This window comes from Meles meles, chromosome 5 (assembly GCF_922984935.1).
Source record: "Meles meles chromosome 5, mMelMel3.1 paternal haplotype, whole genome shotgun sequence".
In the NCBI taxonomy this organism is placed as follows: Eukaryota; Metazoa; Chordata; class Mammalia; order Carnivora; family Mustelidae; genus Meles; species Meles meles.
In genome coordinates, this window is record NC_060070.1 from 88,032,057 (window position 1) to 88,059,473 (window position 27,417).

At 45.4% G+C, this 27,417-nt stretch overlaps 1 protein-coding gene across 2 annotated transcripts in view; it reads right to left on the minus strand.

Moving 5' to 3' along the window:
- The window catches only part of KIF6 (kinesin family member 6), a 444,670-nt gene that overhangs the window by 36,416 nt on the left and 380,837 nt on the right, over positions 1-27,417 (minus strand). For both annotated transcript variants that reach the window (XM_046006623.1, XM_046006622.1), the window contains one exon: positions 14,093-14,143. In XM_046006623.1, the coding sequence (XP_045862579.1) occupies positions 14,093-14,143 (51 nt within the window). The remainder of the gene's footprint in view (positions 1-14,092; positions 14,144-27,417) is intronic.

Sequence of the window (27,417 nt, forward strand, 5' to 3'; positions counted from 1 at the left end):
TTCTACTCTTCTGCTACTTGCCCTGGGAGGCTGGCTGGTGGAACAATGGGCTTCCTTACCCCTCATCTCTGGCTGGGCTCAGCCAGTGGTGAGCATGGGCAAGTGACTGGAAGTGGGGGAGGGGAGAGAGGTTGAGGGGCCATGAGTTGGATGCACTGCTTGCCTGAAGGTCACAGCTCCTATCAGATGGCCTGAGCCTTTCTGCACAGCCCTTTCTGTCTTTGGGTTCAGGTCTAGGGGAAGCAATGATTCCTGTCCTGCTGGTTATGACCTCTGCATTTCCCTGCACTCTGCTAAGACCTTTGTTAATAGGCTTTTATTCAACTCTCTTACAATATCTAATTTGATTTTTGTTTGTTTGTTTGTTTTGAGAGAGAAAGAGTGCAAGCAGGGGGAAGGGACAGAGGGAGAGAATCTTAAGCTGGCTCCACTTCAGCACAGAGACTGAGCCACCCAGGTGCCCCACATAATTTGATTATTGATTTGAGTAATCTGTTTTGTGTTTGGAACCTGACCCATTAGACTCAAAGTGGGTAAGCAATTGTCCAATAAGGTACATTACATCAGGGCAAGGGACCTGCTGCTGAGGGACCTCCAGGGACCCAAGAAAGTACTCAAAGTGAGGAGGAGTCAGCTTGGAACATCTGCCTGGCCCAGAGAGCACAAAGCCATGTTACAGAGTACCAGTCAAGTAACATCTTTACCAACTGCTCTTCCTCCTTCTCTCCAACTCCTTCTTGGGAGTCAGGGGAAATTGAGCTCATCAGACTGAGGAAGGAAGTGTCTTAGAATGAGAAGGAGCTGGGGCGCCTGGGTGGCTCAGTGGGTTAAAGCCTCTGCCTTTCGCTCAGGTCATGATCCCAGGGTCCTGGGATCGAGCCCCGCATCGGGCTCTCTGCTTGGCAGGGAGCCTGCTTCCTCCTCTCTCTCTCTCTCTCTGCCTGCCTCTCTGCCTACTTGTGATCTCTGTCTGTCAAATGTATAAATAAAATCTTAAAAAGAAAGAGAAGGAGCTGACTATATCCCTTTCCTCCCGGGATACCCTATCCCTCCAGGGATACCTTCTCCTGAATTCAGAGTTAGCCTCAGCTGGGGAAAAGGAGAGAAGTCTTAGCATTAATTGAAATTTGAATTGTTAAGACTGTAGTTACAATATAAAATGACTGATATTTTTTGGTTCTTGTTTGTCTTGTTTGTAATTAACAATGAAAGAGCAATTGAGGGGCACCTGGGTGGCTCAGTAGGTTAAAGCCTCTGCCTTCGGCTCAGGTCATGATCCCAGGGTCCTGGGATCGAGCCCCACATTGGGCTCTCTACTCCACGGGGAGCCTGCTTCCTCCTTTCTCTCTGCCTGCCTCTCTGCCTAGTTGTGATTTCTCTCTGTCAAATAAATAAAATATTAAAAAAAAAAAAAAGAAAGAGCAATTGAGTTACTGAGCTGTCCAATTTCCATCCAGGGCAGAGGCCAAACTGTCACGACTGTGAGGACTTAAAGAGAAGGTAGAAGAACAACAGAAAGTGGTCTTACAAGCACCTCCCCTGCATTGCTCAGTGGGTCAGGCACACCCTTTTTAGCTATGAAGTCCCTCCTAGAGGACACAAGGTACCTAGAGAAGGGAATAAGAAGTGGCAAATTTTCTGTTCCCATCTTTAAGTGAAATGCTCCTGACACAAATGGTAGTGAGGAAATGAAGGTTAATCAGAACTGAATAGGGATTTGGGTTTTACAACCACCGCTATTATGGGGATTCCACTAAACAGTAATTGTTTGATCTCTGAATCCTCGGAATCTAATCCTTCATCGAGTTCTGGAAATTATTATAAGCCATTTCAAACACCAAAAAGTTTAGAGAATGATATAAATAACACCCACATACTGCCTCCATGTTTTGAAAAATCTCTATAGTACGCCATAGGTGCCTCCATGTGTGTGCATATGTGTTGAAGGAGAACGTTGCAGAGCTGGGAGAGGCCACCATAGCCTTCCCATCCACTATCCCTGACCCCTAAACATAACACTGTCCAGATGGTACTGCAGACCCCCCCCCCCTTCCTGCTGGCACTCTCTTACCCTGTATCTCGAAAATCCCTTACAATTTTTTCATTACTTGGCTATTTCTTGACCTAAAGGGAGGTGACAGAGGGGCTCTATTTGTAAGTATTTGTTGGACTGTACATCTGTACATATGTTTTATGCATTTTTCTGTACCTACATTATCTTGCACCATAACACAAAGCTCCCACTCCCCTCCCCCTGACACACAATATCAGCAAATTTAGAATTTACATAAATGACATCATTCCACAATATCCTTCAGCAATTTTCTTTCTTGCAATCATCATTGTGTTTCTGAGATTTATTCATATTGCTACATGTAGTTCTAGTTTATTCATCTTTAATTCTCTATGATGTTCTATTATATGAATATGAATAATATGAATATATCATATCATATGAATATATCATAGTCCTAGCTCATTTATCTACCTGCTTACTCAGGGGACCTTTGGGTTATCTTCTGTTCTTGTTTTTGTTCCTTTGTTTGACTGTTTGCTATAAGAATGATGCTGGTTTCCTGCTGGTAGGTCTTCCCCAAACTCAAACTCATCATCAACTTCTTTGGGGAAATGAATGAGCTTTTGGGGAAATGAATCTTACCTAGCCCCATTACTATGCAACAGAATTGTTCCTAGGGAACCCCAAGACCTTTCTTGGGCTGGGACTTGCCAAGAACAAATGGCGATTTTTATCACCGTATCTAGCTGACTTAGGTCAGCTAGAGGGACCAACCATGATACATTTTAGCCTACCAGATGACATCAAAGGTTAGAGTTTTGTCTTCTATATATATTAGACTGGTTATATGTTTATTTATCTGTTATATATGTTGTATATGTTTATAATATATTATATATTTGGATATGATTGTCTGTATGTTTATTTGTGTAACCCCAAAATTTATATGTTGAAATTGAATCCCCAATGTGATGGTATTCAGAGATGAGGCCTTTGGAAGGTAATCAGGTCATGGGGTGGAGCCCTCATGGAGGGGATTAGTGCCTTTATAAAAAGAGTTCAGAGAGCTAGCTCACCCCTGTTCTGCCATGTGAGGACACAATAAGAAGCTGGCAGAGTGCGACCCAGAGGAGGGCCTTCACTAGAACCACTATGCTGTCACACTAATTTCCAGCTTCTAGCCTCTGGAATTGGAAAAAAATAAATTCCTGTTGTTCATCATGCAGCTGGCCTACAGTACTTCATTATAGCAGCCCCAACTGACTAGGACATTGGTCAAATGCCTAATTCATTCAAAGTATCATACATGGTTCCCGCATATTTACATGATGAATAAAATTGCCCTGGCAACTGGTGAGAGGACTATCCTTAATCAGTGCTCAATGGGAGAGACAGTGACTGTATTTTTGCAGGGTAGAGTGATTAATGGGGCCTGTGAACATATGTGGGTAGAGGGACGTGGTGAATGCGGAAATGTGGCGACCTCCACCAGTTATGCCAACTGGTGCTGTTGGCCCAGAGCTGTGGTAGGCTCTGCAGCTGGGGACTGTGTCTGCTGCCTAGGCATCTGGTTGTCCGGTTCCTGGCACTCAGAGATAGGTTCCATGTAGATTTGCTGAGCATCTACTCTGTCCTCAACTCCACCACACACACATTTCACCTGGTACTCAGACCAGCCGTGGGGAACAGATATTCTTCTCTTACAGACAAGGAAATGGAAACTCAGGAAGGTTGCTGGACCAAGGTCACATGACTAGCAAAGGGTAGAGGCATGATTCAATCAGGTCCCTCCTGATTCCAAGGCGAGTGTTCTTTTTAACTATACCACAGCTGCAGTTCAAGGCCAGCACTAGGGCTGATGCCCAGAGCCTCCTTCTGTTCTCCAGAATGGCTGGCGGGGAAGTCTGGAACTACCCAAAGGGACTGGAGCCTTGGCAATTGGGAACTCGGCAAGGAATTGGAGTGGGAACTCCGCAGGCTCCAACTTGAGCCTGGGAATCTGGCCAAATTTGGCCTCATGTCATAGGAGCTAGTCCTGTATTCACAAGCAACTGTGGATTAGGATTGACTCAGGTGGACAGAATTTATCACTGGTCTCTTACAGAGCCAACTGGGTCCTTCTCGAACCAACTGTGATGTCATCTCAACCTCCAGGGCAGCTGCTTCCTTTACATTCTGCCTTACTCCGGGGGTTCACATTTTGATGATTCCTTTCTGAGAGGAGGAAGATACCTATAATCTAAGCCCTCACGCATCTCCTCACCAAGGCTACCTTTCCTGCATGTCTTAAGGACGTGTGCATTCACAAAGAGGTAAAATCATGGCACCTGAGGGCTGAGGAGTGTTAGATTTGTTTGTTTATTCAACAGGCTACCAGCAAACGCCAGCTCAGTTTCAGGATGTGCTGGGCACAGGATGTCAGTTGGTCCGACCACCTCATATTATGGATGTTGGAACCTTGGCGCAGAGCAAACCTTCACGGAGGACCTACTGCGGGCCGACCACTGTGCTCAGTGTTGGGGAAATAAAGATCCTCTGTCCAGTGGGGGAAATGAATAAAAGGCTGATTAATTATCACACAATATGATAAGTCCTATCACAGAGGTACAAGCAGAATTCTGTGTGAATCCAGAGGAAACTCAGAGAGTTCTGGGGAGGGGAGCTGGGTATCTGCCTCTGGAAATATCTTGGAGCCACAGGTTTGAAGGAAGATGTGTTAAAAGCTGCAGAGCCTTTTTTTTTTTTTTTCCCAAAGGCTTCATGGCAAAAAGAGAAATAGCAGTTGCTTTGGTTGAATCACGGTGGGCAAAAATCCTGGGGTCTTGCCGCTTGCCTCTCTCCTCTTCGCCTCATGCTCCCCAAAAACACCTAGGTCCCAGAGAATTCATTCTGAAAACCACTGAGCTAGAGAATGCAGGGAGGTCCCCTGACATGCATGGGAGTTCCATGACAATCAGTGGGTCCTCCCCACAGCCTGGACTTCCTGGTTTCACATGCTGTCTGGATCATAGGAGGTGCTCAGTGAAGTCTGATATAGAAATGGATGACTCCCACGTTTGTTATCCCCAGGAGCAGAATTCCAGAAAAGTAGTGCCAGATTCAGTCTTAAATGACAGTTCAGAGAGGCAGAGCGATGGCAGGGGCCTTGATCTGGAGAGCAGCGGAGATGGCTTAAGAGGCCACTGTGGGAATTCTGTTCGGGAGAAGAGAACCCCTCGGCAGACTAAGCTGGAACAACATGGTAGAATAGGCAGCCTCTGGCCTCAGTGGCTCTCCCAACCCTCCTCAAGTCCCCTGCTGGGGACAAGGAGCTGTCATTGCCCCATTTTCAGGGTCAGGGAGCACATACCACCCAGGGAGCAATCCAAGGGTCCATGTGGCACTGCAGCCACAACAGACTGTTCTTGGGGGCTTCTTTTGTTCAAAGGATCTCTTCTCCTGGGGTGCTGAGAGGGATGGGGGAGGGGAGAGGAAGACTAGTATTCAAGAGGCTAGAATTTGGGGTGGGGGGAAACTCAGGATGCCATTTGGAACCTGCCAATGTCATGTTCATGGATTTTTATTTATGAGTCACTATTATTTTTATCTTCTGTAACAGTATATAAAAAAAATGCCTACACATAGAGGCAATGGAATGTTCCAGTAGGTTATGTTTTCACAGAAGCTGCGTCAAGGGATAAATGCAGAGAAAGGTGTGGTGTTACCCAACATGGACAGCTTGTGTGGGGCACATCTGTGAGCTTCTCAAGGACAGTGATCTCCCCACTTCCATCAACCACAGAACAAAAGAATGGACTGACCACCTACTCACAAAGGACCAGACCAGTGCGCAGGACAAATGGTCAGTGTGCCACTCCCTGGGACAGCATCATATCTCAGGGGGCGAGGTTGCCAACAGATTTACTCAGATAGCCGGACATCCTGGGGATGCTGAGCTTGGGCTAGAAGCATGTGTGCCCAGAGGAACAGCTATCGTAGGGCAAGTAGGCAAGGGGCTAGGGGTGGTGTGGTACAGATTATTTACTCATCAGTGAGTCAGAAATGCTGAAGGATTAGAATGGCTGCTTGGGGGCTTTTTTTTTTTTTTTTTCTTAAGAGGCCTCTTTGACCAAACATTCCTTGCTAAAATGGTCAGATTCAAGGCTCTCAGTCAACTGGCCCAACTCCCCACTTTTAGATTTTTGCCTCCACTATTTCAAATAACTTCTCAGGAAAGTTCTCTCACTCTACTCCCTACACACAAAAACACATACCCCACACAAAACATACACCCCCCACATAACCGCACATATACATACCCTCACGTACCAACGGCACACCATATAAACACACACCACACACACCAGACCCCCACACACACACACACACAACAACTACCTCCCCACTCTGCTCCGAGGTTCTGAATCCTGCCCGTTCTTCATGGTTTGGCCTAGACCTGTGGCCTTGGTGACAACTGCTGGGGGTCCCTCCCTCTGGTAAGTTCCCAGAGCTCTCATGGCCTGTCCCTCTCACCTGACACATTTCATATATTGCTAGTACCATGTGTCATAGATCCGAATCACTGGCATTTGGTACAGTTTGGACTGTGAGCAGAGCAAGAGCTTGTCGCTGACCAAATATTGCTCAAAAGAGACACTTAAGAGAGAGGCCATGGCCCACCTTCCTGGGGCTGGCTTCTCCTGGTTTTATTCCTGTTCTGTGCAACCATCAGAAAGCAGAACACCTGCAGCAGAGGACCTCAGCCGCTCACATAGATGTTTTCGATGAGTTATGCTTTAATGTCAGCCCTCTTGCTTTTATTGAGGGTCGATATAAGAATCATCTGGTAGAACAACATTTCGGTATCTTTTTAAGACTGCGGCTGAAGACATGGTTCACTGTGTCACTCAGTGTCTTTTAATAAGAATCTACCCAATAAATTCTGGTTTGTGTTTCGTTCCAGGAAGAAATTTCATTTCTGCAGATAAATTAATTGGTACGCTTCCTGTTGTCAGAAAATGAAAACTATGTAACTCCGGGTGCTTCTCTTTTTGCTTAGTGACTAGATAAGAGGGAGTCAAATTTACTGCTGCTGTATTGTGATCGGCTCAGCTGTGGGGTCCAAAAGCACTTACTCCTTCTACTTCTTTTAAATGGGCTTATTTTATTTTATGTTCAAATGTGTCATTACACTGTTGCAAGATATGTGAGGGCTGGAAGTCATCTGGAGAAGCACTGATTCGCCCTATTTATCGCCTGCACTGTCTGCGAGGGGTACAGAGATTAATTCGACCCACCCAGCTTTCCAGGAGCTTGTGTTTCAGCATGGAGAATACAGCTATGGAAAATATACATTACAAAAAAAGGTTGATGCCTTTTGGAGGTGTGTGAGGTTAGAGGACAAAGCAGGCTTAGGGAAAAGGGGCCAGGCAAGGCTTCATGGCGGAGGCCGAGGCTGAACTGGTTTGGGGCTACAGTGGGATGAGTGTAGTGAATAGCATAATATGTGTAATTAAATCCGAAATTAGATAAAGAATTACCTTTTTATGTGTATTTCCCCTTAAGCTGTCTAGAGTAGAAACCCTCTGAGAGCAGACCTTGGATCTCTGTCCCTCTGTGAATGCTACGATACCCTGCACAGGGCTGAGGGCAACATGGTATGGGGGTTACCACACAGGCTCTGGACATGCGTGTCCATGCATCCCTGAGCTGAGCAAAATTAGGTTCACTTAACCCCTTTGGGATTTAACTGTAAAGTGTGGGTAACAGTAGAGTCTCCCTCATGGGGGTTTGAGGAACATTAAAGAAGAAGCTACACATAGAGAGCTTAGACCCACGCCGGGCACACACCAAGTTCTCAAGGAACATTTGCTGACCAGCCTCGTCTGTGTTACCGACAATGTTAAACTGTTCAGGGCGGCCAGTACAATGAAGTGAGAGAACCACATGCAACTAAATGAAGCAAAACCTGCTCTACCCAACTGGCTGAATCTAGTTCAATTAATACCAGTTCCAAATGAGGCCTGATTAAAAAGAGCACTGTTTTCTTGTTTCCTGAAATGATGTGTGGGAGTAGGCTCTCCTCTAAGACCAGGGGAACATGTGTTTGTTGATGATGTTCATAGAACTGATCATTGGTGTTTCTCTTAGAGGTCCCAAGACTCTGGCTGTTACATTGAGGGGCCCCTTGGGGCCAGTGCTTCTCCTGGTCCACATCTGTCTTCCCTGGTATCCCGGTCTACTCATTTTCTAAAGGGCCAGGTTTCCCCAGGGTAGGCAGTAAACTGAGAACTGTCATCTACATAGTGAGCCAGGAAGAGGAGAAGAAGTCTTCCTAAGAACATACATGTGCACAAAACTGGTCTTCAAATGGATGCTTATCAGGATGCCATGGTGGGGGAAAAGAGCGCCCCAATTTGTAATAATATTTGTCAATTTCTGTGGTGTAACTAGTCCCACAAGGCTGGTTTCAAGCTGCCCGTGTGATGTTACTGCATGTGGAATTAGGAAGAGGTGCACAGTAGTGCCCTCTAAGACAGTATTTCCATGATACAGACACAGTGGCAGCAAATAACCCCAAGGGAAGAAATAATAGTAAAACGTAGTAAATAGCAGATGGTCACTAACTTACCATGGTTCAACTTAGGACTTTTCGGCTTTCGGATGGTGCAAAAGTGATGGCCATTTAGGAGGAACACTACTTTGAATTTTGAGTTTTGATTTTTCCCCAGGCTAGCGAGAGAAAGCATGATGGGCAGGCTTTTGTGATGCCAGGCCATGGCAGGGGGCCCCCAGCTCCCAGACTGCCCTGTAAACACCTGGTAAGCTCGCAACCACCCGGTACCAAGACACCCATTCTGCTTTTCACTTTCAGGAAAGAATTCAATCCATTACAGGAGCTACTCAACACTCTATTATAAAATGGGCTTTGGTCGACCCTCAACTCTATGGTCAACTAATCTTCGACAAAGCAGGAAAGAATGTCCAATGGAAAAAAGACAGCCTCTTCAATAAATGGTGCTGGGAAAATTGGACAGCCACATGCAGAAAAATGAAATTGGACCACTTCCTTACACCACACACGAAAATAGACTCCAAATGGATGAAGGACCTCAATGTGAGAAAGGAATCCATCCAAATCCTTGAGGAGAACGCAGGCAGCAACCTCTTCGACCTCAGCCGTAGCAACGTCTTCCTAGGAACAACGGCAAAGGCAAGGGAAGCAAGGGCAAAAATAAACTATTGGGATTTCATCAAGATCAAAAGCTTTTGCACAGCAAAGGAAACAGTTAACAAAACCAAAAGACAACTGACAGAATGGGAGAAGATATTTGCAAACGACATATCAGATAAAGGGCTAGTATCCAAAATCTATAAGGAACTTAGCAAACTCAACACCCAAAGAACAAACAATCCAATCAAGAAATGGGCAGAGGACATGAACAGACATTTCTGCAAAGAAGACATCCAGTTGGCCAACAGACACATGAAAAAGTGCTCCACGTTACTCGGCATCAGGGAAATACAAATCAAAACCACAATGAGATATCACCTCACACCAGTCAGAATGGCTAAAATTAACAAGTCAGGAAATGACAGATGCTGGCGAGGATGTGGAGAAAGGGGAACCCTCCTACACTGTTGGTGGGAATGCAAGCTGGTGCAACCACTCTGGAAAACAGCATGGAGGTTCCTCAAAATGTTGAAAATAGAACTACCCTATGACCCAGCAATTGCACTACTGGGTATTTACCCTAAAGATACAAACATAGTGATCCGAAGGGGCACGTGTACCCGAATGTTTATAGCAGCAATGCCTACAATAGCCAGACTATGGAAAGAACCTAGATGTCCATCAACAGATGAATGGATAAAGAAGATGTGGTATATATACACAATGGAATACTATGCAGCCATCAAAAGAAATGAAATCTTGCCATTTGTGACGACGTGGATGGAACTAGAGCGTATCATGCTTAGTGAAATAAGTCAATCGGAGAAAGACAACTATCATATGATCTCCCTGATATGAGGACATGGAGAAGCAACATGGGGGGGTAGGGGGATAGGAGAAGAATAAATGAAACAAGATGGGATTGGGAGGGAGACAAACCATAAATGAGTCTTAATCTCACAAAACAAACTGGGGGTTGCTGGGGGGAGGTGGGATTGGGAGAGGGGGAGTGGGCTATGGACATTGGGGAGGGGAGGCGAACCATAAGAGACTATGGACTCTGAAAAACAACCTGAGGGTTTTGAAGGGTCAGGGGTGGGAGGTTGGGGCAACCTGAGGGTTTTGAAGGGTCAGGGGTGGGAGGTTGGGGGAACAGGTGGTGGGTAATGGGGAGGGCACGTTTTGCATGGAGCACTGGGTGTTGTGCAAAAAGAATGAATACTGTTACGCTGAAAAAATAAATAAAATGGAAAAAAAAATAAATAAAATGGGCTTTGGGTCAGATGATTTTGCCCAACTTTAGGCTAATGTAGGTGTTGTGAGCACGTGTAAAGCAGGCTAGGCTAAGCTAGATGTTTTGTAGGTGAGGTGCATTAAACGCATTTCAACTTAATGATATTTTCAACAGATGGGGTTATCAGGATGTAACCCCACTGTAAGTCGAGGAAGATCTGTAATTAGGAGGTGATACATTTTGAGTATTTGTTGCCTTTGTTTTTTTAATAGAACTTACTTAGTTGTAAGTTTCTATAATTTAATTTTTTAAATGATTTTTAAAATTTATTTGAGAGAGAGAGAGAGAAAGCACGCGTGCAGGTACAGGATGCAGGGAGGGGGAGAGGGAGAGAGAGAGAATCTTTTTTTTTTTTTAAGATTTTATTTATTTATTTATTTGACAGACAGAGTTCACAAGTAGGTAGAGAGGCAGGCAGAGAGGCAGGCAGAGAGAGAGGGAAGCAGGCTCCCTGCTGAGCAGAGAACCCTATGCGGGGCTCGATCCCAGGACCCTGGGATCATGACCTGAGCCGAAGGCAGAGGCTTTAACCCACTGAGCCACCCAGGCGCCCTGAGAGAGAGAATCTTAAGCAGACTCCCCGCTGAGTGTGGAGCCCTACACAGGGTCGATCCCAGGACCCTGAGATCATGACCTGAGCTGAAATCAAGAATTGGATGCTTAACTGACTAAGCCACCTAGGAGTCCCTCTCTAATTTAATTTTTAACAACAGCCGTGTGTTATCATGGCTCCTCAAATTGCTGAAATGGTGATGGTCGCTCCTCCGATGGGTGTGGAGCTGGCTCCAGCACATCACTGGTCGACAGTCTCTTACACGTGGCGTGGGCATACATCCCCTCATCCACACACACATCTATTCTGACACAAAACACGTGAGGAAACCTCTCCTGCTCAGCCTTGCGCATTACCTCCTCCCTTCTTCCCCCAAGGACAACCAACCAAACTGACCTACACTTTCATGGAAACCTCAGAGCATGGAGGCAAAAGAAAGAAACACCACCGAAAGGGAATACTTAAAATGGAGGGAAAGAAGAGAGAAGGAGACAAAGGAAAGAGAACAGAGGGCAGGGAGGGAAAGGGCAGATGTCATGCCTGCCCTGTTCCTCCACTGGAAACCCCGACTACGGAGCACCAGGACATACGGAACATCAAGTACACTGAGCTGCTTTGTGTCTCACTGGAGCCCTGGTTCCCAGCCCTCAGCCCCAAGGCAGGCCTGAGGGGCGAGTGTGAAGGCAGGAAATGGCATCTAGAAACATGTTGCAGTGAGAGGTTTCTCCCCATGAGAAGAACTCTGAAATGTGGTCGCCAGGGGACCCATGAGCGCTGGCGGTTCCAAAGCTCTGTCAGACAAGCTCCTGAGAAGTGTGGACTAAAAACATGGCATTTAAGCTCAAAATGGCAGCTGGGAGATGTTAACACTTCTTTTCTAATTGGGGTAGTATGCTTTTAAAATAAATAGGTATTTCAAATGCTCTTAATTAGACTTCCATCCAGAGTGTTTTCCATTTGAAGTCTGCTGATTACTTCAGGCAAAGCTGGGCCCTGTTGAACCTGACACCTGCTGTAATTCAAGAGAAGCCTCCCAGACAGAGGAGCAAGAGGAATTGCAGAGAAGACATGCAGCCGTTTCCCACAGGCCCAGGACTGTCTGGGACTGGGGTGGGGAGGCGGTCAGAGAGGATGGAACATCTCTTGCTCTGAAAGCCTCAGGAACTGACCAGTGTTCTCCAGTTGTTGTTTCTAGTCACGCAGCATCATGAAGACTGGAGAAGAGGCCACATGGCAGGCCTCAGATACAGGGTCTAAAGGCAGTCCTTAGGAATGCCGCCCCACCCAGTGACTTACTGGTGAGGCCCAAGGGTCACCTTGGCACAGCTTCCCAACACTTCCTTAGCCCAGCCCTATGAGCTGGGGCCCCGGGGGAGTCCTGCCTGCTTCCTGAGAAGCAGTCAGGAGCATCTCAGCTCTGACTCCCTGCCTGCATCTCTGGCCATGGGAGGGCTGGCCTGGCATGTTGACCTGAACTCTCAGTGCCAGGATCAATGGTGGGAAGCTCAAGTTCTGGTCAGTGTGCTTCAGGCTTCCTTCTTCCTTGTTTCTGATGCAACCAGTGGCTACGTGACGTGTTCATTATTATTACTGAAACTAAAAAACCCACCTTCCTAATAATCCAAATTACTGGAGTTCAGTAGGTCATCTCTCTGACTCTGGGGCTCTCCTCCATCTCCCCTCTAGAGGTCCTGGATGTTGGAATTCTCTAACTTCAGGAGGTTCCAGGGGCCAGGCCATCTCAAGGGAACCCTTTGTTTGGAATACATGAATTGCTTATTTAATCAGAGCACTCTAAGCACTTGGTCCCAGGCCAGCTGGAGAGGAAGCAAGTTGGTCGTGCCCCAAATACCTGCTCCACCAGCCCTTCCGGGAGCTCAACTCTCCCCCCCAGGTGACTTCCTTGGGTCCCATATCAAAAGGGAGGGATTTTCTGCAGCTGTCCACTGCTTGAAAGGTGCCACGTTCCTCTTAGAATATCACTGTGTTGGTTAGTCTTTGCATTATTAATGTATTAAGTGAGTCCATCATTGTTGGCAGTGTTAATAGCATGGGGGCTGAGAGCACCAGGTGTACACTCAGAGACCTGGGTTCACATCCTAGTTTCGATGATTTCTAGCTATGTGACCTTGGGCAAGTCATTGAATCACCCGCATCCCGAAAAATGCACTTACTTCTAAGCACAGTCGCAAGGCAGAAAGGAGGCCATGCATACACAGCAGTGCCCAGGGTGGTTCAGAAAACAGTCATGTCTTCATCACCCACGGTTGCTGTTAGGATTAGTTAGTAGCAGCTCTGGAAAGCTTAGAGTAGAGCCCTGAGGAGCTGGGACCTAGGGATGAACTTAAGTTGGGGGTGTGGGGTGGAAAGGTCAGGAGGATGAGGCAGCAGCTGGGAAGGTGGGGTGCCAGGCTGGAGAGCTGGGAGCAAGCATGCAGGATGGGGGTAACTAGTCCCAGAGAGGAGGGGCATCCAGAGGAAGCTTCACTGACAGCAAACCTTGCCTTCCTTAACCTTCTTGAGGGTTCTAGATGGATTTCTTTTTTTAATTAATTATTTTTATTAACATATAATGTATTATTTGCCCCAGGGGTACAGGTCTGTGAATCATCAGGCTTACACATTTCACAGCAATCACCATATCACATACCCTCCCCAATGTCCCAACCACCCTATCCCTACTCCACTCCCCCCAGCAACCCTCAGGCTGTTTTGTGAGATTAAGACTCTCTTATGGTTTGTCTCCCTCCTGATCCTATCTTGTTTCATTCTTTCCTTCCCTACCTCCCAAACCTCTCACCCTGCCTCTCAAATTCCTCATAGTAGGGAGATCATATGATAATTGTCTTTCTCTGATTGACTTATTTTGCTTAGCATAATACCCTCCAGTTTCATCCACGTCATTGCAAATGGCAAGACTTCATTTCTTTTGATGGCTGCATAGTATTCCACTGTATATTTATATAACACATCTTATTTATCCATTCTAGATGGATTATCTTTTGGCTAGGTTTCCAAGACCACACAGCTTGTCTTACCTTCACCTTCGTCCTGCAGACTTCACTTTGTACCTACCTAGAGCTACCTGCTGCATATGTCGCTGGGTGATTTCTTCCTTCAGGTGACCTGTCAAAGACACAAAGGAAAACCATTAGTGAGTTTCCTACAGGTTGGAGGAAGCCTTTGCCTCCAAATCATGTAAGCAAAAAAACAAAAACAAAAACAAAACAAAACAAAAACCGTCCAAACAAATAAACAAAAACCCCCAAACAACAAACAAACAAATAAGGTAGAGTAAGGAAGATAAAAGTGGGCATAGCTTCCAAAAAGATCCCTCCATGCACTGGATGGTATTGGAAGAACAGGCTGACATGCTGGCTTCTTGGCACATTGATGCAAATACACATTTCACTTTTGGATTCAATTCATCTTTGCGTTCAGTTACCGTAGGCTGTCACTCGCAACATTTGTTGGGGCCCTCGTCTCCTCAGTAGTTCTATCTGTCTATTATTAATGAAAGCGGTGGCAGGATTGAATCTTATAATAATGTACAGGGCCATTTTTAAATCTACTTTTTTTCTTTTAAGCTATATGAAACTGTGTCAAGGAATAAAGATGATGGTTTTAGATAACTTTAATATGAACACAGCAGTTGATCACTTACTATGAAACATATATTATTCTAGGTTGCATTAATAAAGGTATAGTGTGTAGTTGAAGGGAGGTGATGATGGTGGACCCTGCATATGGACTCTGTAGTGGTCAGACCGCAGCTGGCATTTGGTCTGGGAGTTTATTCTTCATAAGGAATACTAGTCAAATAGAAAATATTTATAGAAAATGGTTAGGGGTCTAAAACCATGCTATATGAGAAATATTTGAGGTAATTTGAGATGTTCAGATGGAGAAGGAAAGACTTGGAGGGAGAAAAGTCTCAGAGATAATGGCTGTCTTTAAAAATCTGAATGTTGTTGGGGTGTCTGGGTGCCTCAGTCAGTTAAGCATCTGCCTTTGGTACAGGTCTGTTCCAGGGTCCTGGGATTGAGCCCCACATCAGGCTCCCTGCTCAGTGGGGAGTCTTCTTTTCCTTCTCCCTCTGCCTTTCCCCCATACTCATGATTTCTCTCTTTCTCTCCCAAATAAATAAAATCTTTTTTCTTAAAAAAAGGCAGAGATCACAAGTAGGCAGAGAGGCAGGCAGAGAGAGCCGAGGAAGCAGGCTTCTCGCTGAGCAGAGAGCCTGATGTGGGGCTTGATCCCAGGACCCTGAGATCATGACCTGAGCTGAAGGCAGAGGCTTTAACCCACTGAGCCACCCAGGTGGCCCCCAAATAAATAAAATCTTAAAAAAAAAATCCAAACCTTGTCATCTGGATGAGAGAAGAAAATTTTCTTTGTCCCACTGCTGAGGGCACAAGTTGAATAAAGACAAAGTAGGGGCTCCATACGAGGAAGAAACAGTTCACAAAAAACACTGTCTCCACATGGATTGAGTTGTCTCTAACCGGACTACATTTCCTGGCAGAGCAGCGAGGGTTTTCCTTTTTTCGAGCACCGACTGGGGGACAGTTTGTGGGGTGTGAGAGCAAGAACTCCTGCCCTGGGGAGGACTTGGGGTGAAGTGGCCTTCAGGGTTCCTCCATCTCTACGATATGGCTATGATTTCCTGCTGGATGGTGGAGTGAAGCACCCTCCCCCACCAGGGTATTTTCATATCCAAGGGCTCAGAAGACTTGTTAAAATGTCACTGCTGTCACTGAGCCACCCGGGTGGCTCAGTGGGTTAAAGCCTTGCCTTCAGCTCAGGTCATGATCCCAGGGTCCTGGGATTGAGCCCCACATCGGGCTCTCTGCTCAGCAGGGAGCCTGATTCCCTCTCTCTGCCTGCCTCTCTGCCTACTTGTGATCTCAGTCTGTCAAATAAATAAATAAAATCTTAAAAAAAAATGTCACTGCTGTCTGCATCACGTGTCCCATTTGGGAGATGTGATCAGGCCCCTGGGGACCCTGAGAAAGCCTGGGAACTTCTCTGCTCCCTGGTCTCATGTATTCATTTCTTCACATGAGGTACATTCGACACCTCAAAGGTGATGATTGAACTGAGTTTTCAAAAGATTAGTAGACAATGAAGCAGTCGCAGAAGACCCCATCACTCACAGAAAGTTTCTAGAATACTATGACTGGGAGGCATGGCAGAGGTCATTCACTTTAAGGTCTCACTCAATTCAGGAGTCTCTGCTACTTGTATGACTTGTATGCATCTAGGCTGTTCCACTGATTAAGCTGTATATAAGGAGTTATTGATAATGATATTGACACCTGCTTCCCTGTAACTTCCAGATTTGGACCTGGTTGGTTCTCTGGAATAGCACAGAAGAAGGATCCTCTCTCATTGGCAGTGAGGGTCTGAGGATGCCATGATTTCTTCACTTCGACTTGGCCTCTCTGGGTTAAATGTCACCTGTTCCTTCAGCTCCTGCCAGAGTGCAAGTCTGTGCCTTGCCTTTCATGTGTCCCCAGTGGAGAGGACTGTGAAGAGAGGATGCCAGGAATTGGGCATAAGCAGTATTGTACCCTAATTCGAAGTGGGGGAGAGCAAGAATTAAGGGAATGTAATGGGTGGGGGGGAGAGGTGGAGAAGTGGCAATCTGGCCCATGGGTGAGAATTGGACCAGCCTGACGCCAACAGGAAAATGACCTGAAACCCAGGCCAGCCACAGCCACAGATGGGATCTTGTTCCCACTCTCAGCAATATGACCTTTATTGTCTACATCAGTAGAGGGAAGAAGATGGGGGTCCAGGGGTGGTGCTGGGCTGAGATTCCAGTCTATGTCCAACACCACTGAACTGAATTATAAAGAAGCATAGCACATGCGTTTTTCAAATAAAAGGAGGTCGTGCTGTGACAAATGCAACACACCATTTAGACACAGCCCTTGATGGAGAGTAGGTCATTAGGGCTTTCTTATGCCCACAGCAGGAACAGCCAATGCTGCTGTGGTGTCTGTCCTGGGTCCTGGGTATCTGGCATAGGCACCTTCCACCACGAGCCTCTTCTGTGCCTGGCTACCTCCTTCCTGCTGACACTGGTTGGGGACTTGCTCCTTTGGAGGACACACTGGGCTGCATTCCTCCTTGAGAAACTATCTCCCTGACATACTCCCGACAGCTTGTCCCCCTGACCATGGGCCTCCCCAGCAGTAGGTCTCCCCAACTACATAGCTCCCATGCTCATGCCTCACCCCTGTAGGTGCTCATTCTCATATGGCATGATTTTCCCTGCTCCCAGCAGAATGATCCACTAGGCTCCCTTCTCCAAATCCCGGGGAAGCAGGGTTAGAGATTCTCCATGGTCCCCAGCCTGGGAAGAGCTGCTCCTGTAAGTAAACAGCGGGATTTGCCCCCAGGACTGCCGGTCCGCAAACAGAAATATCTATTCCCAGAACAATGAGCCATCCTGATGGGATGGGTGGGTCTTTATAATGCTCCTATTTGAGAAAGGTAGGTTTAGGTTTAAATTGTGCGTATGGATGTTCAATTTGGGTGACTCGGCTAACATTGCTCTCCACATGGTGATCTTTGTTTCTGAGATGTTCCCAAACAAGAAGCTAAAAATAGCCCTAGAGCTGATACCTAATTGCATTTTCTACCAGAGCCATTCTTCATGCTAAGATAACAGTCTCTGTAATCGGCTGGATCTTGCAGTTCCACAGGTTTTGGCAAAAGAAGGAGTTGAGGGGGAAAGCAGAATTCACTCAGCATGCGGCTTGCTGTCATTAGCATGGTGATAAATTTGCTGATTTTGGCCGGGGTTCCTGGACACATCTCCATCCTAAGGTATGGAAAAGAGATGAAACGGAAACAGAGAACTCCCAGCCTGAGGCAGGACATGGTCAGGGAGGGAAGCTGGGGCGCAGGGGGAGGCTCGGCTTGTAGGCAAATGGTGGTAATTACTAATTTTGTCTTCAGTACCTTACAACAGCGCATGCCAGAAACACCTTCTCTCCCTTTCTGATTCATTGATTGCTGGAACTGGGGTGTTAGCAGGGGGTGGAGGGGTACTTGGAACACGCAATCACCCACGGGGAGCGCCAGTGGAGATGTCTGACCTTCGTAACCGCCACATGTAGGGTAGCGTGGTTTAGCGATTTTCTGTAACAAGTAGTTCATATGAAAAGTATTATCATCATCGTGAAGAAGCAACACTTACTTATTTATTTATTTTTTACAATGATAGTGTTTTGGATACAACAATTTTCCTTACATTTCACATTTTATTTTGCATGCCTGGTAGTTTGAAGTTGGTCACCAATGGAAAGCTGCTTGAGTGGGATCTGGAGCAAGCCCTTCACTTTGACCCCAACCCAGAATAGGGCCCCCGGGCGGGATGCTTGCACAATTTGTGTGATGTGGTGCTTTACTGAGGATGCTGACGTCACTACCAGGCAGTAAATATTTCTCGCTCATGAACTATATGTTAAGCACCATATTCTAAGTGGAATAAACAGACTAGTTAAGAAGGCTCTTCTAGTTCGAGAAAGTTAACCTGATACAGGGGACCACAAACAGGGTGCCTGCATGTTCTTCCTGTTGAAAGCTGGACCCCTGGCAGACCTTGCTCTTCCTTCCTAGACGGTTTGTGTTCCTGCTGAGCCTGGGTTTGGCTCTTCAACACAGCACTTTGGGCAGCTATATCTAATTGCTGGGAGTTGGCATTGAGATGAAGCAAACTTCTTTGCCATTTTGGTTAAACTAGCAGATAATTACAAACTTGTAGGTCTACAGATTTTAAGTTCAAATCCCAACTCTGTGACTTCTACTAGGGTATATTACTTAACGTCTCTGAGCCTCCATCTTATCACTTGAAAAATGGGTCATAGTAAAGTAACTGGGATAATACCTGTTTTACCATCTCTCAAGACGTTTGGGAGGATAACGGATAATGTGTCAGCATATGTGACACACCAGACTAGTTTTAGGCATGAAGGCACTTTCAGACTTGTGGAAAGGTTATTATATTCACAAGATGACTGGCCTGAAGGACGAGCGGTTAAATGTCAAATCAATGGTAGACCTGAGTTTAGAGGAGGAAAGGTAGGTTAGCGGCATTAGGAAAGGCATCATCACTAATGGTGAGCCTTGGGTGGATTGTGAAGGGAGCAGAGGTGTTAAGGTGAGGGTGGGGAAGGCATGGCAGTCAATGACAATGGTGGGGGCCACAATGGTGGAGAAGGCCAGGCATACACTGGTTTGGGGTGGAGGTTGGAAGGGAGGGCTTGAATGGAGGAGTAGGGGTGGGGAGAGACTACAGTTCAGGGTCCAAGGTCATTTCTAAAGGGTCTGGATCCCATTGAAAATCTGTTCTTCTATTTGGCTCTACAACTAGAGCAATTCAGTAAATCAAATTAAACTTCAGTAGCAGGCTTGGGGTGTGGGGAGAGGACACAGAATTATGTTGCCTGCCTGAGGGGCCTCTTTGAAAGGAAAGTCTAGTTAGTGGGTATGAACTCAGAGTGTGGATTATAGCTGTGCCGTGGGATGCCAGTTTCTTTGTATTCTAACACAGAGGACTATGATTACCAAAAGGTTAGACTCCCCAAAGACCATTTGTAAGGCTATTTGTAAAATTAATGGGCCCAGCATAAATTATGTGTGTAATGCTTAGATGAATTTCCAACAAACAGGAGTATGCAAATCCTTTGAAGTCTTAAAATCAGGCACATTCATCTCCTCCTTGCTACTCTTTCATCAGGTTGTACCTAAACTTGTTTGGATAATTTGAAAATCGATTGAGGCAGGACACACCTCTTCCCACCATAGCAATGGTGAATAAAATAAAACAAGAGAATATTAAGGAGACTTTGCTAGATTAGCTTTCAAGACAGATTTCTGAAGATATGAAGTGGGACAGAAATGAAGAATGGTTGTGGGAGCCCAAGCTTTCAGCTGGCAGGGCTCCAGGTCCAGAAGCAAGAACGTGACTAAAAGTGCATCCTGCAAGCAAGACACAGTCTGAAGCAGCAGGGTGGGGTGAGAGTCCCCGGTCACCCAACCTGTGACTGAAGGGGGACTGAGGAAAAAAACTGCTGCTAGATGTTGCCTAGGGCTATGTTTCACGTCCTACTGCAAGCCCGAGGAGGAAGAAGGGTACACCCGCTGCTACCCTCAGTTGCCCACCAAGCTGCCCACTGATAGTCTGCCCAGGTGGGCCACATCCCAACATCACCATGGAGCAGTCATTTCCAACTGTCTTCCTGATGGGGGGCCTGGAAGGCCTGTCAGATAGAGAGGCATGAGAAAAAATGGACAGAGGGAAAGAGAAAGAAATAAAATGGGTTTCATTAAAAATGGATCTGGCCACAAAAATGCCAAAATGTATGAATAAATCTAATGCTAAAAAAAAGACAGTAAAATTAATAGCTGGAACATGAATTCATTAGAGGTGAATGTAATTTTCTGGATAGACAGCTACAGACACTTATTGATGCAGACTCACAAAGGGTTGAATTAGTCTTATTCTTTAGTTAACAGCACATTATCCTTCCCAGTATGGATAAAGCCCTGCACGTGTGTGTGTGTGTGTGTGTGTGTGTGTGTGAGAGAGAGAGAGAGAGAGTATATGTATACATGTGTGTTTATCCCCATGCCTTATGCTGCATCTCCAATTCCCCTTCTGTTATGCCTCTAATAGGTGGCCATTCTGATTGGTTTGATACATGCTCTTTTATCACATATATTCTTACAATCTGTGTTAAAGTTTTTTGTGAAGTTTTTAAGCTATGAAAGAAATACTGAGCTACAGATCTCATTGTGTTTCCCATTTACTTGCTAGCACTCTGTTTTTGACAACTACCCATTTTGCTATATGCGCATCTAGTCCTCGGTTTCTAACTATTGCATACATTGCATAGTGCATTTTACTTCCCTTCCCCCAGGGTAGGACAGCTGGATTGCTTCCCACTCCTACTAACACCAGCAGTGCTGTGATGGCCATGCTGGAACATGAAGTCTTATAGGTCTGAAAGAGAAGCCCCTGCTGGGTCTCAGCAGATCTGTGTTAACTGGAGGTGCTGGCTCCATAATGATCGTACCACTCTAGGCTCCCGAGACAGACTTCAAAGTAAGTATGATGAGAATACTCAAAGAGATAATTGACAGCTTACGTTTTCTTTGAGAAAAGAATAAGAAATCATAGAACAAATAGGTATGAATAAGAATGAAACCAGAATAATAGGCGGATAGGAGAGATGTTTGAAATGAAAAATAGAGTCATTGACACAACAACCAAGAACAATAGAGAGAATAAGGGAATAAACCCCAGACTGGACATAGCTTTTAAAAAGACATTTATTTATTTATTTTTTTAGAGCGCTAGTCAGGGGAGCGACAGAGGGTGAGGGGGTGCAGAATCTCAAACAGGCCCCATGCTGAGCATGGAGCCCAAGTGGGGGGGGTTCACAACCCTGAGATCATGATCTCAGCCAAAACTAGGAGTTGGCTGCTTAACCAACTGAGCCACTCAGGCACCCCCAGACTGGATGTATTTAAAGGTGAATTAGTTATCAGAAACATAATCTGGAAAAATTCACCCCATACCCACCCCAAACATGGAAGAGAGGACAAAACAGAAAATGGGAAAAGACAGAAGTTTCAGAGGGGAGACTGAGAAGCCTCTTTATGTGTCTGACAAGAGCTCTAGAAGAAGGTTGGGGTCATCTGGGTGGCTCAGTCAGTTAAACATCTGCCTTTGGCTCAGGTCATGATCTTGGGTTCCTGGGATTGAGCCCAGAGTCAGGCTTCCCTGCTCAGTGGGGAGTTTGCTTTTCCCTCTTCCTCCATCCCTCACTTGTTCTCACCCACTCTTTCTCAAATAACTAACTAACTAACTAACTAACTAACTAAATCTTAGGGAAAAATAAGAGTTCTGGAAGAAAGGAAGTAGGCATGGTGAAGAAGCAGTACTGGAGGAGATAGCAGGCGTGCTTTTCCAGAACTGAAGAAAGACGAAAGCCATTGGGTTATAAGTGTACTCTGAGCATGTAGTAGTGCAAAGACACACAGATCCACACCTGGACACATCACAGTGCCACTGCAGACCTTCAGGGAAGCAGAGCCACTGTTCCCAGCTGCCAGGGGACCTGTAACAGAACTCTTTAGGCAGAAGCCCACATCTCAACCATGACAATGGGTGCTGGGCCAATGGAGGGAAGTAACTGTCAACCTGAATTTTATACCTAGTTCAACTTTCATTCATAGATGAGGGCACCATAAATACATTTTCTGTCATAAGAGGACTGAGCATTTACCATCCACAGAGTACCACTCCCCAGAAAGGGGTCAACTGAACAGCAACCAGGCATGGAGGTGCAGTATATGGACTCTGTAGCCAGGTGCCCTAGTTTGCAGACCAACTGGGCTACACTCTGTACACCATTGTGCAAGCTACTGAATGGCCCTGTGCCTCAGTTTCTCTCCTATGAAACAGGGTTAGTACCAATATATGGTGTGAGGACTGAATTAGGTCACCTATACAGTGTCTTTAGGAGAGTGCTTGGGATATAAGAACCGAATAAGTGTAAAAACTTATTATGATGATCAGCAAGAAGAAAAATTAATGCAGAGAAATATGTAGGAAAAAGAAACAGTGATGAGCAAAAAAGAATAAGTAAGAATACTTAACTACTGACCATAAAAACCCTGTATGTGAGTGTGTGTGAGTGTGTGTGTATGTGTGTGTGTGTGTGTGTGTGTGTGTGTGTGTATGTAAACTAAAACCTGAAGCCATAATAACAAAATAGAGATAAGGTGAGGGGATGTTCAAGTTACAGCCCTAGAGGTGGATGGGTGGAGGGTATATTTGCAATAACTATAGGCATCGTTATAGTTACGTTTAAACTCTAGAAGAATAAATACATACTCTAACAACCAAATCAATACAGGATAAGAAAAGACAGCAGGGAGGACTATAGGGAAGGAATGCCAAAATTTCAATGATTCAGTAGAGCAGGGAAAGAGAAAAATGAAGCCAAGAAGACAATGGGGGAAAAGGGTATAAAAGATCCTGCATTTGATCAAACAATGGATATAGAACTCTATGTGTGTGTGGCATATACACACATATATGGCCTTATTAACATGCAGGCACTTTTATTTTTAATTAATTAATCAATTTTTAACAGAGAGTGCACAAGGGGGCGGTGAGGCAGAGGGAGAGAGTAAATCTTAAGCAGGTTCTGCACTCAGCATGGAGCCTGACTCAGGGCTCGATCTTATGATCCTGAGATGACCTGAGCCGAAATTGAGGCAGGCACTCAAGGGGACACTCAACCCACTGAGACACCCAGGCGCCCCTGAGCTTGGAGGTATTGTGAATGGGTCCCCATAAAGCTGTTACAATGAGTTACCTCATTGTCTATTTATGTATATTTATAAAAAGAAATTAAAATTTAAAAAACCACTACAATTTGCTTCCTTAAAAGGGAATGGGATGTTCCTCCAGCATGTTGACAATTGTTTTTGGGTACTGTCCACACAATGACACTCATCTGTCCTGTGTGCTGACTGAAAATGATCACAGCCTGAGTCCCACCCACTGCCAGGGCTGGGGGTGATGAGGAGTTCCAGCTTATCCTCAGAACTCTGTTCCAGGTTATCCTCAGAACACAGGACCATGTGCAAGAAAGGTGAGGGTTGAAGGAGGATAGTCAGAGGAAACCCAGAATAACAGCAGCAACCCAAGGGATTTTGACAAGCTTAGGCTGGGGGAGGTCCCCGAGAAGCCTTCAACCCTCCCTGGGAGAGGGAGGACAGGTCCTTTCCTGAATTCCCCAAAGAAAAAAGTTCAGTGACAGGGCACCGAGTGGGAGACAGGAATGGTCTAAATGCTGGGCAAATGTTTTTAAGCCTTCTCATTCCAACATGACATTTCAATTTTCCAGATTCCAAGACTTTTCTTCCACTTGGTAACATTATTAAGTCACGGAGAGAGGAAAAAAAAAGTGGCTCATTCTTAATATCAATAATTTCAAGAAAAACACGTTGTAACCTGCCTTGATTTCCCCCCACCAGGATTTTCTCAAAAGCACCCCATCACCTTGGCCTTATCTTGCAGAGGAGGACATGCCCCGTAATTGATGAGCATTTCAGTTCAGGATGAAAACACCAGACCGCAGTCTGGGCTTCAACACAGCTCCTTTCTTATCAACAGGACAGTACATGATGATCACATTTTGGGGGAATGCTCTCATTTATAAAAAATGACCAAATTATACCTTGTCTGGGAGACCTGATACTTTTCCTGTGGGATATTCATTCTGGTTACCCACGTAATCATAATAATCATATGAGATTAGCACATTCTGTCTGAAGCTTAGGCATTTGGCTTTTGTATCCACTTAATTAAGCTAAGGAGCTTACTGATATCACTATTCCAGTAGGTGATAATATTCCATAAACATATTTGGAGAATTAAGTAAATAAGCACATTTGTTAAAAGCTCAAATAAATGTGCAAGTAGGTAAGCAGAAGGAAAATTTTCAGCTCAGCAACCAGCATGAATTGTTAAGTACTAAACATCTCAGGGAGCTGAGGGCTCATGATTGTGTTGGCTTCCATTCAAAAGATGTTACTTTAGATGCTTGGAAGTTTGGATCTCAGCAAGGGAAAGATCTAACCAGCTTTCAAGACCTGCCCTGGAGGAGTAGCTATAGATCACAATCCTTCTTTCCATTTGAAGATGTGGCTCGGTTGCCAAGGCTGCTATCTGGGGCAAGGGGAGGGTCCATGCAGCATGGCCTCTGACTTCCATCCCAAAGCTCCAGAGTTAGCCCAGGGGACACACCCAGGCGACACACCCAGGGGACACTCCCAGAGGTATCTGGGCACATTCAAGCCTCCTCTGCTCCAGTGCGGGTGGGGCAGTTATATTCTACTTCTTAGTGCCCCCAGCCCACACAGGAGGCTAGTTTGTAGAAGCCCCTCATTAACTGTGGATATAGGGAGCAGGGCTCATTTAGGGATATAAAGTAAAGCCCAGGAACTAAGGTGTTTGATTTGGCAGTGTGTTGAGTTTTCAGATGAATTAAAACATGAAAACTTATTATTATTATTTTTTTACAAATGTAGGGACACCCCCATTCTAAACCTCTGCCTTCTGATCATTACTCACTCTCAAATTCACTATTACTTACATTAATAACTGGGTCTTTCATATTCCTTTATAAAGTCAAAGATGATTGATTTCTGTAATTGGAAGTAAACGACATTTTAATAAGCTTGCTTGAAATGCTAGTGGTAATAGTCTTGTTTTCAGAGCCTGGGATGATTCTTACCCTCATCCTTTTATTTTATTATTCTTCCAGAAAATAGCACCAGAAGTCTTCCTCTTTTTGTTTCTGTTATGGCTACATATTCTCAAAGAGGAGAGGGGAAGAAAGAGAAAGGAAGAGACTCGCTGACCATCTTGCAGAGGATGCTTTACAGAATGACAAGGTTCAGGGAGAATATAGTTTCCCCTCCTTGAACTTGAGCTCTGCCTACATGAAATGCTCTATTTCTGTGGAGATTTCTATCCCAGGTGTGCATTTGAGGGATAAGTGGAGAAGAAGGAAACCAAGGGAGTTAGGACCAGAGAAAGGAGGAAAGCAGACAGCAAAACTGGAAGGGAGGTTTTGCGGAGAAGCTTTGGAAGAGATAAAGGAAGCTGAAGGGTAAAGTCCACCCAGCCTGCGAACTACCTTCTTCATTCATCAGAATGGGTGAGGAGGGGGACTGGGGAGTTGGAAGGGGTGTGAGCAGGATCCATGGCACACGTTTTGATGCTGTGTCTCTGAGGAGTACTGCTCCAAGTGATAACAGCAGGCAGGGAACACTCAGAAGAAAAACAGACACAGAGAAGGAATTGCCATAATATGCAAAGATAAAAATAACTTGGAAGCTTCATGTTGAAACTTCTGGGGAGAGAGATCCTGAAAAAATGTCAGTGTATTAAGGAATGATAAGTGGAAGTTAAATATACACAACCCATTATGACAAGTTGAAGATGAATTAGATGCTCTTATATGCTCTTTGGTGTCTTGGTTTTACTGTTTTGTTTTGGTGAATATACAAATACTGTAGGGCCTTTCATAAGTTTACTTGTAGACTCCATCTTATTTTTCATATAAAGGTTTACTCCTTAATTATGGATTTTCTTATCACAGGGATGTTCTGGTCCCTCACAGCTGGGGATGGATGGACAACTGCACTCTATAAATCAGAAGACAAGATGGTATACATACCAGCAATTGTTGGGAATTCTCATTTCATCAGAAGCTGTTTTCCATTCAGCTCATGGAGTGTATTGGTCATTAGCTGCCCCAGAGGCCAGGACAGCAGACCTTCACATTCTTTGAACTTGGGGAAGTTAAAATTTTCAGAATTAGGAGCAGTTTCTGCCTCCTACAGGAGAGTCTAGATATCATCCTCAAGGCAAACACTGCTATTTGAGATAATCTAATCATTTAATGGACCATTTGAGGTCCCTACATATAAGGCTAAGCTCCACTATTCTTGGGGAAGCTCTAAAAATGGGATAAGCCAAATGCAGGTGTTTCAGGGTAAGAGTTAGGTGCTCTATGTTCAGAAACACAATGGATGTGTGTTTCTTTAGCAGAACTGTGTGTCCGCACAGCTACAGAATTTTATCCCCCTCCTAAATCTCAATGTAGGTTGTCATATGCCTTAGAAGTACGGTTTGTGCTTAGACCATGTGATGGCTCATTTTATGGGCCAGCTTGGCTGAGGTATGCTGTCCAGATGTTTGGTCAAACACCAGTGTAGATGTTGCTTTTAGATATCAGCAGAGTTTGAATAAAGCAGACTACTCTCCATTGTGTGGATGGGTCTCATCCAAGGTTTAAGAGGAAAAAGACCGAGGTTCTCTGGGAAAGAAGTACTTCCAGAATGCCTTGGGATTTGAGTTGCAAGAGCAACTCTTCCCCGGGTCTCCCGCCTGCAGACTTAGCCTGCAGATTTGCACAGCCTCACAATCACATGAGTAAATTCCTTAAAATAAATCAGTGTTTTGCCATTCTCTCTCCACACACACACCCACACACCCACACACACACACACACACACCCACCCACCCACCTCTATTGGCTCTACGTCTCTAAAGAACTCCAATGAATACAGGTGGCGTGGGTGTGTGTTCTTGTCCAAGCACTTGCTTTAGCACTTCGGAAGCAGAAGACAGACCACGGTGGGATAAATGTCCAGGCCTGTTATGGTCCTCACCTTGCACATGAATGGCGTCTCTCATCTAGAAGCCGAACAGTGATCATAAGAACAGGGGAAAGACACAACTAGTGTTTAGTGAGTGGAATCTGGTCCTGTGCAGCCCACTGGGACTAGCCACTTGC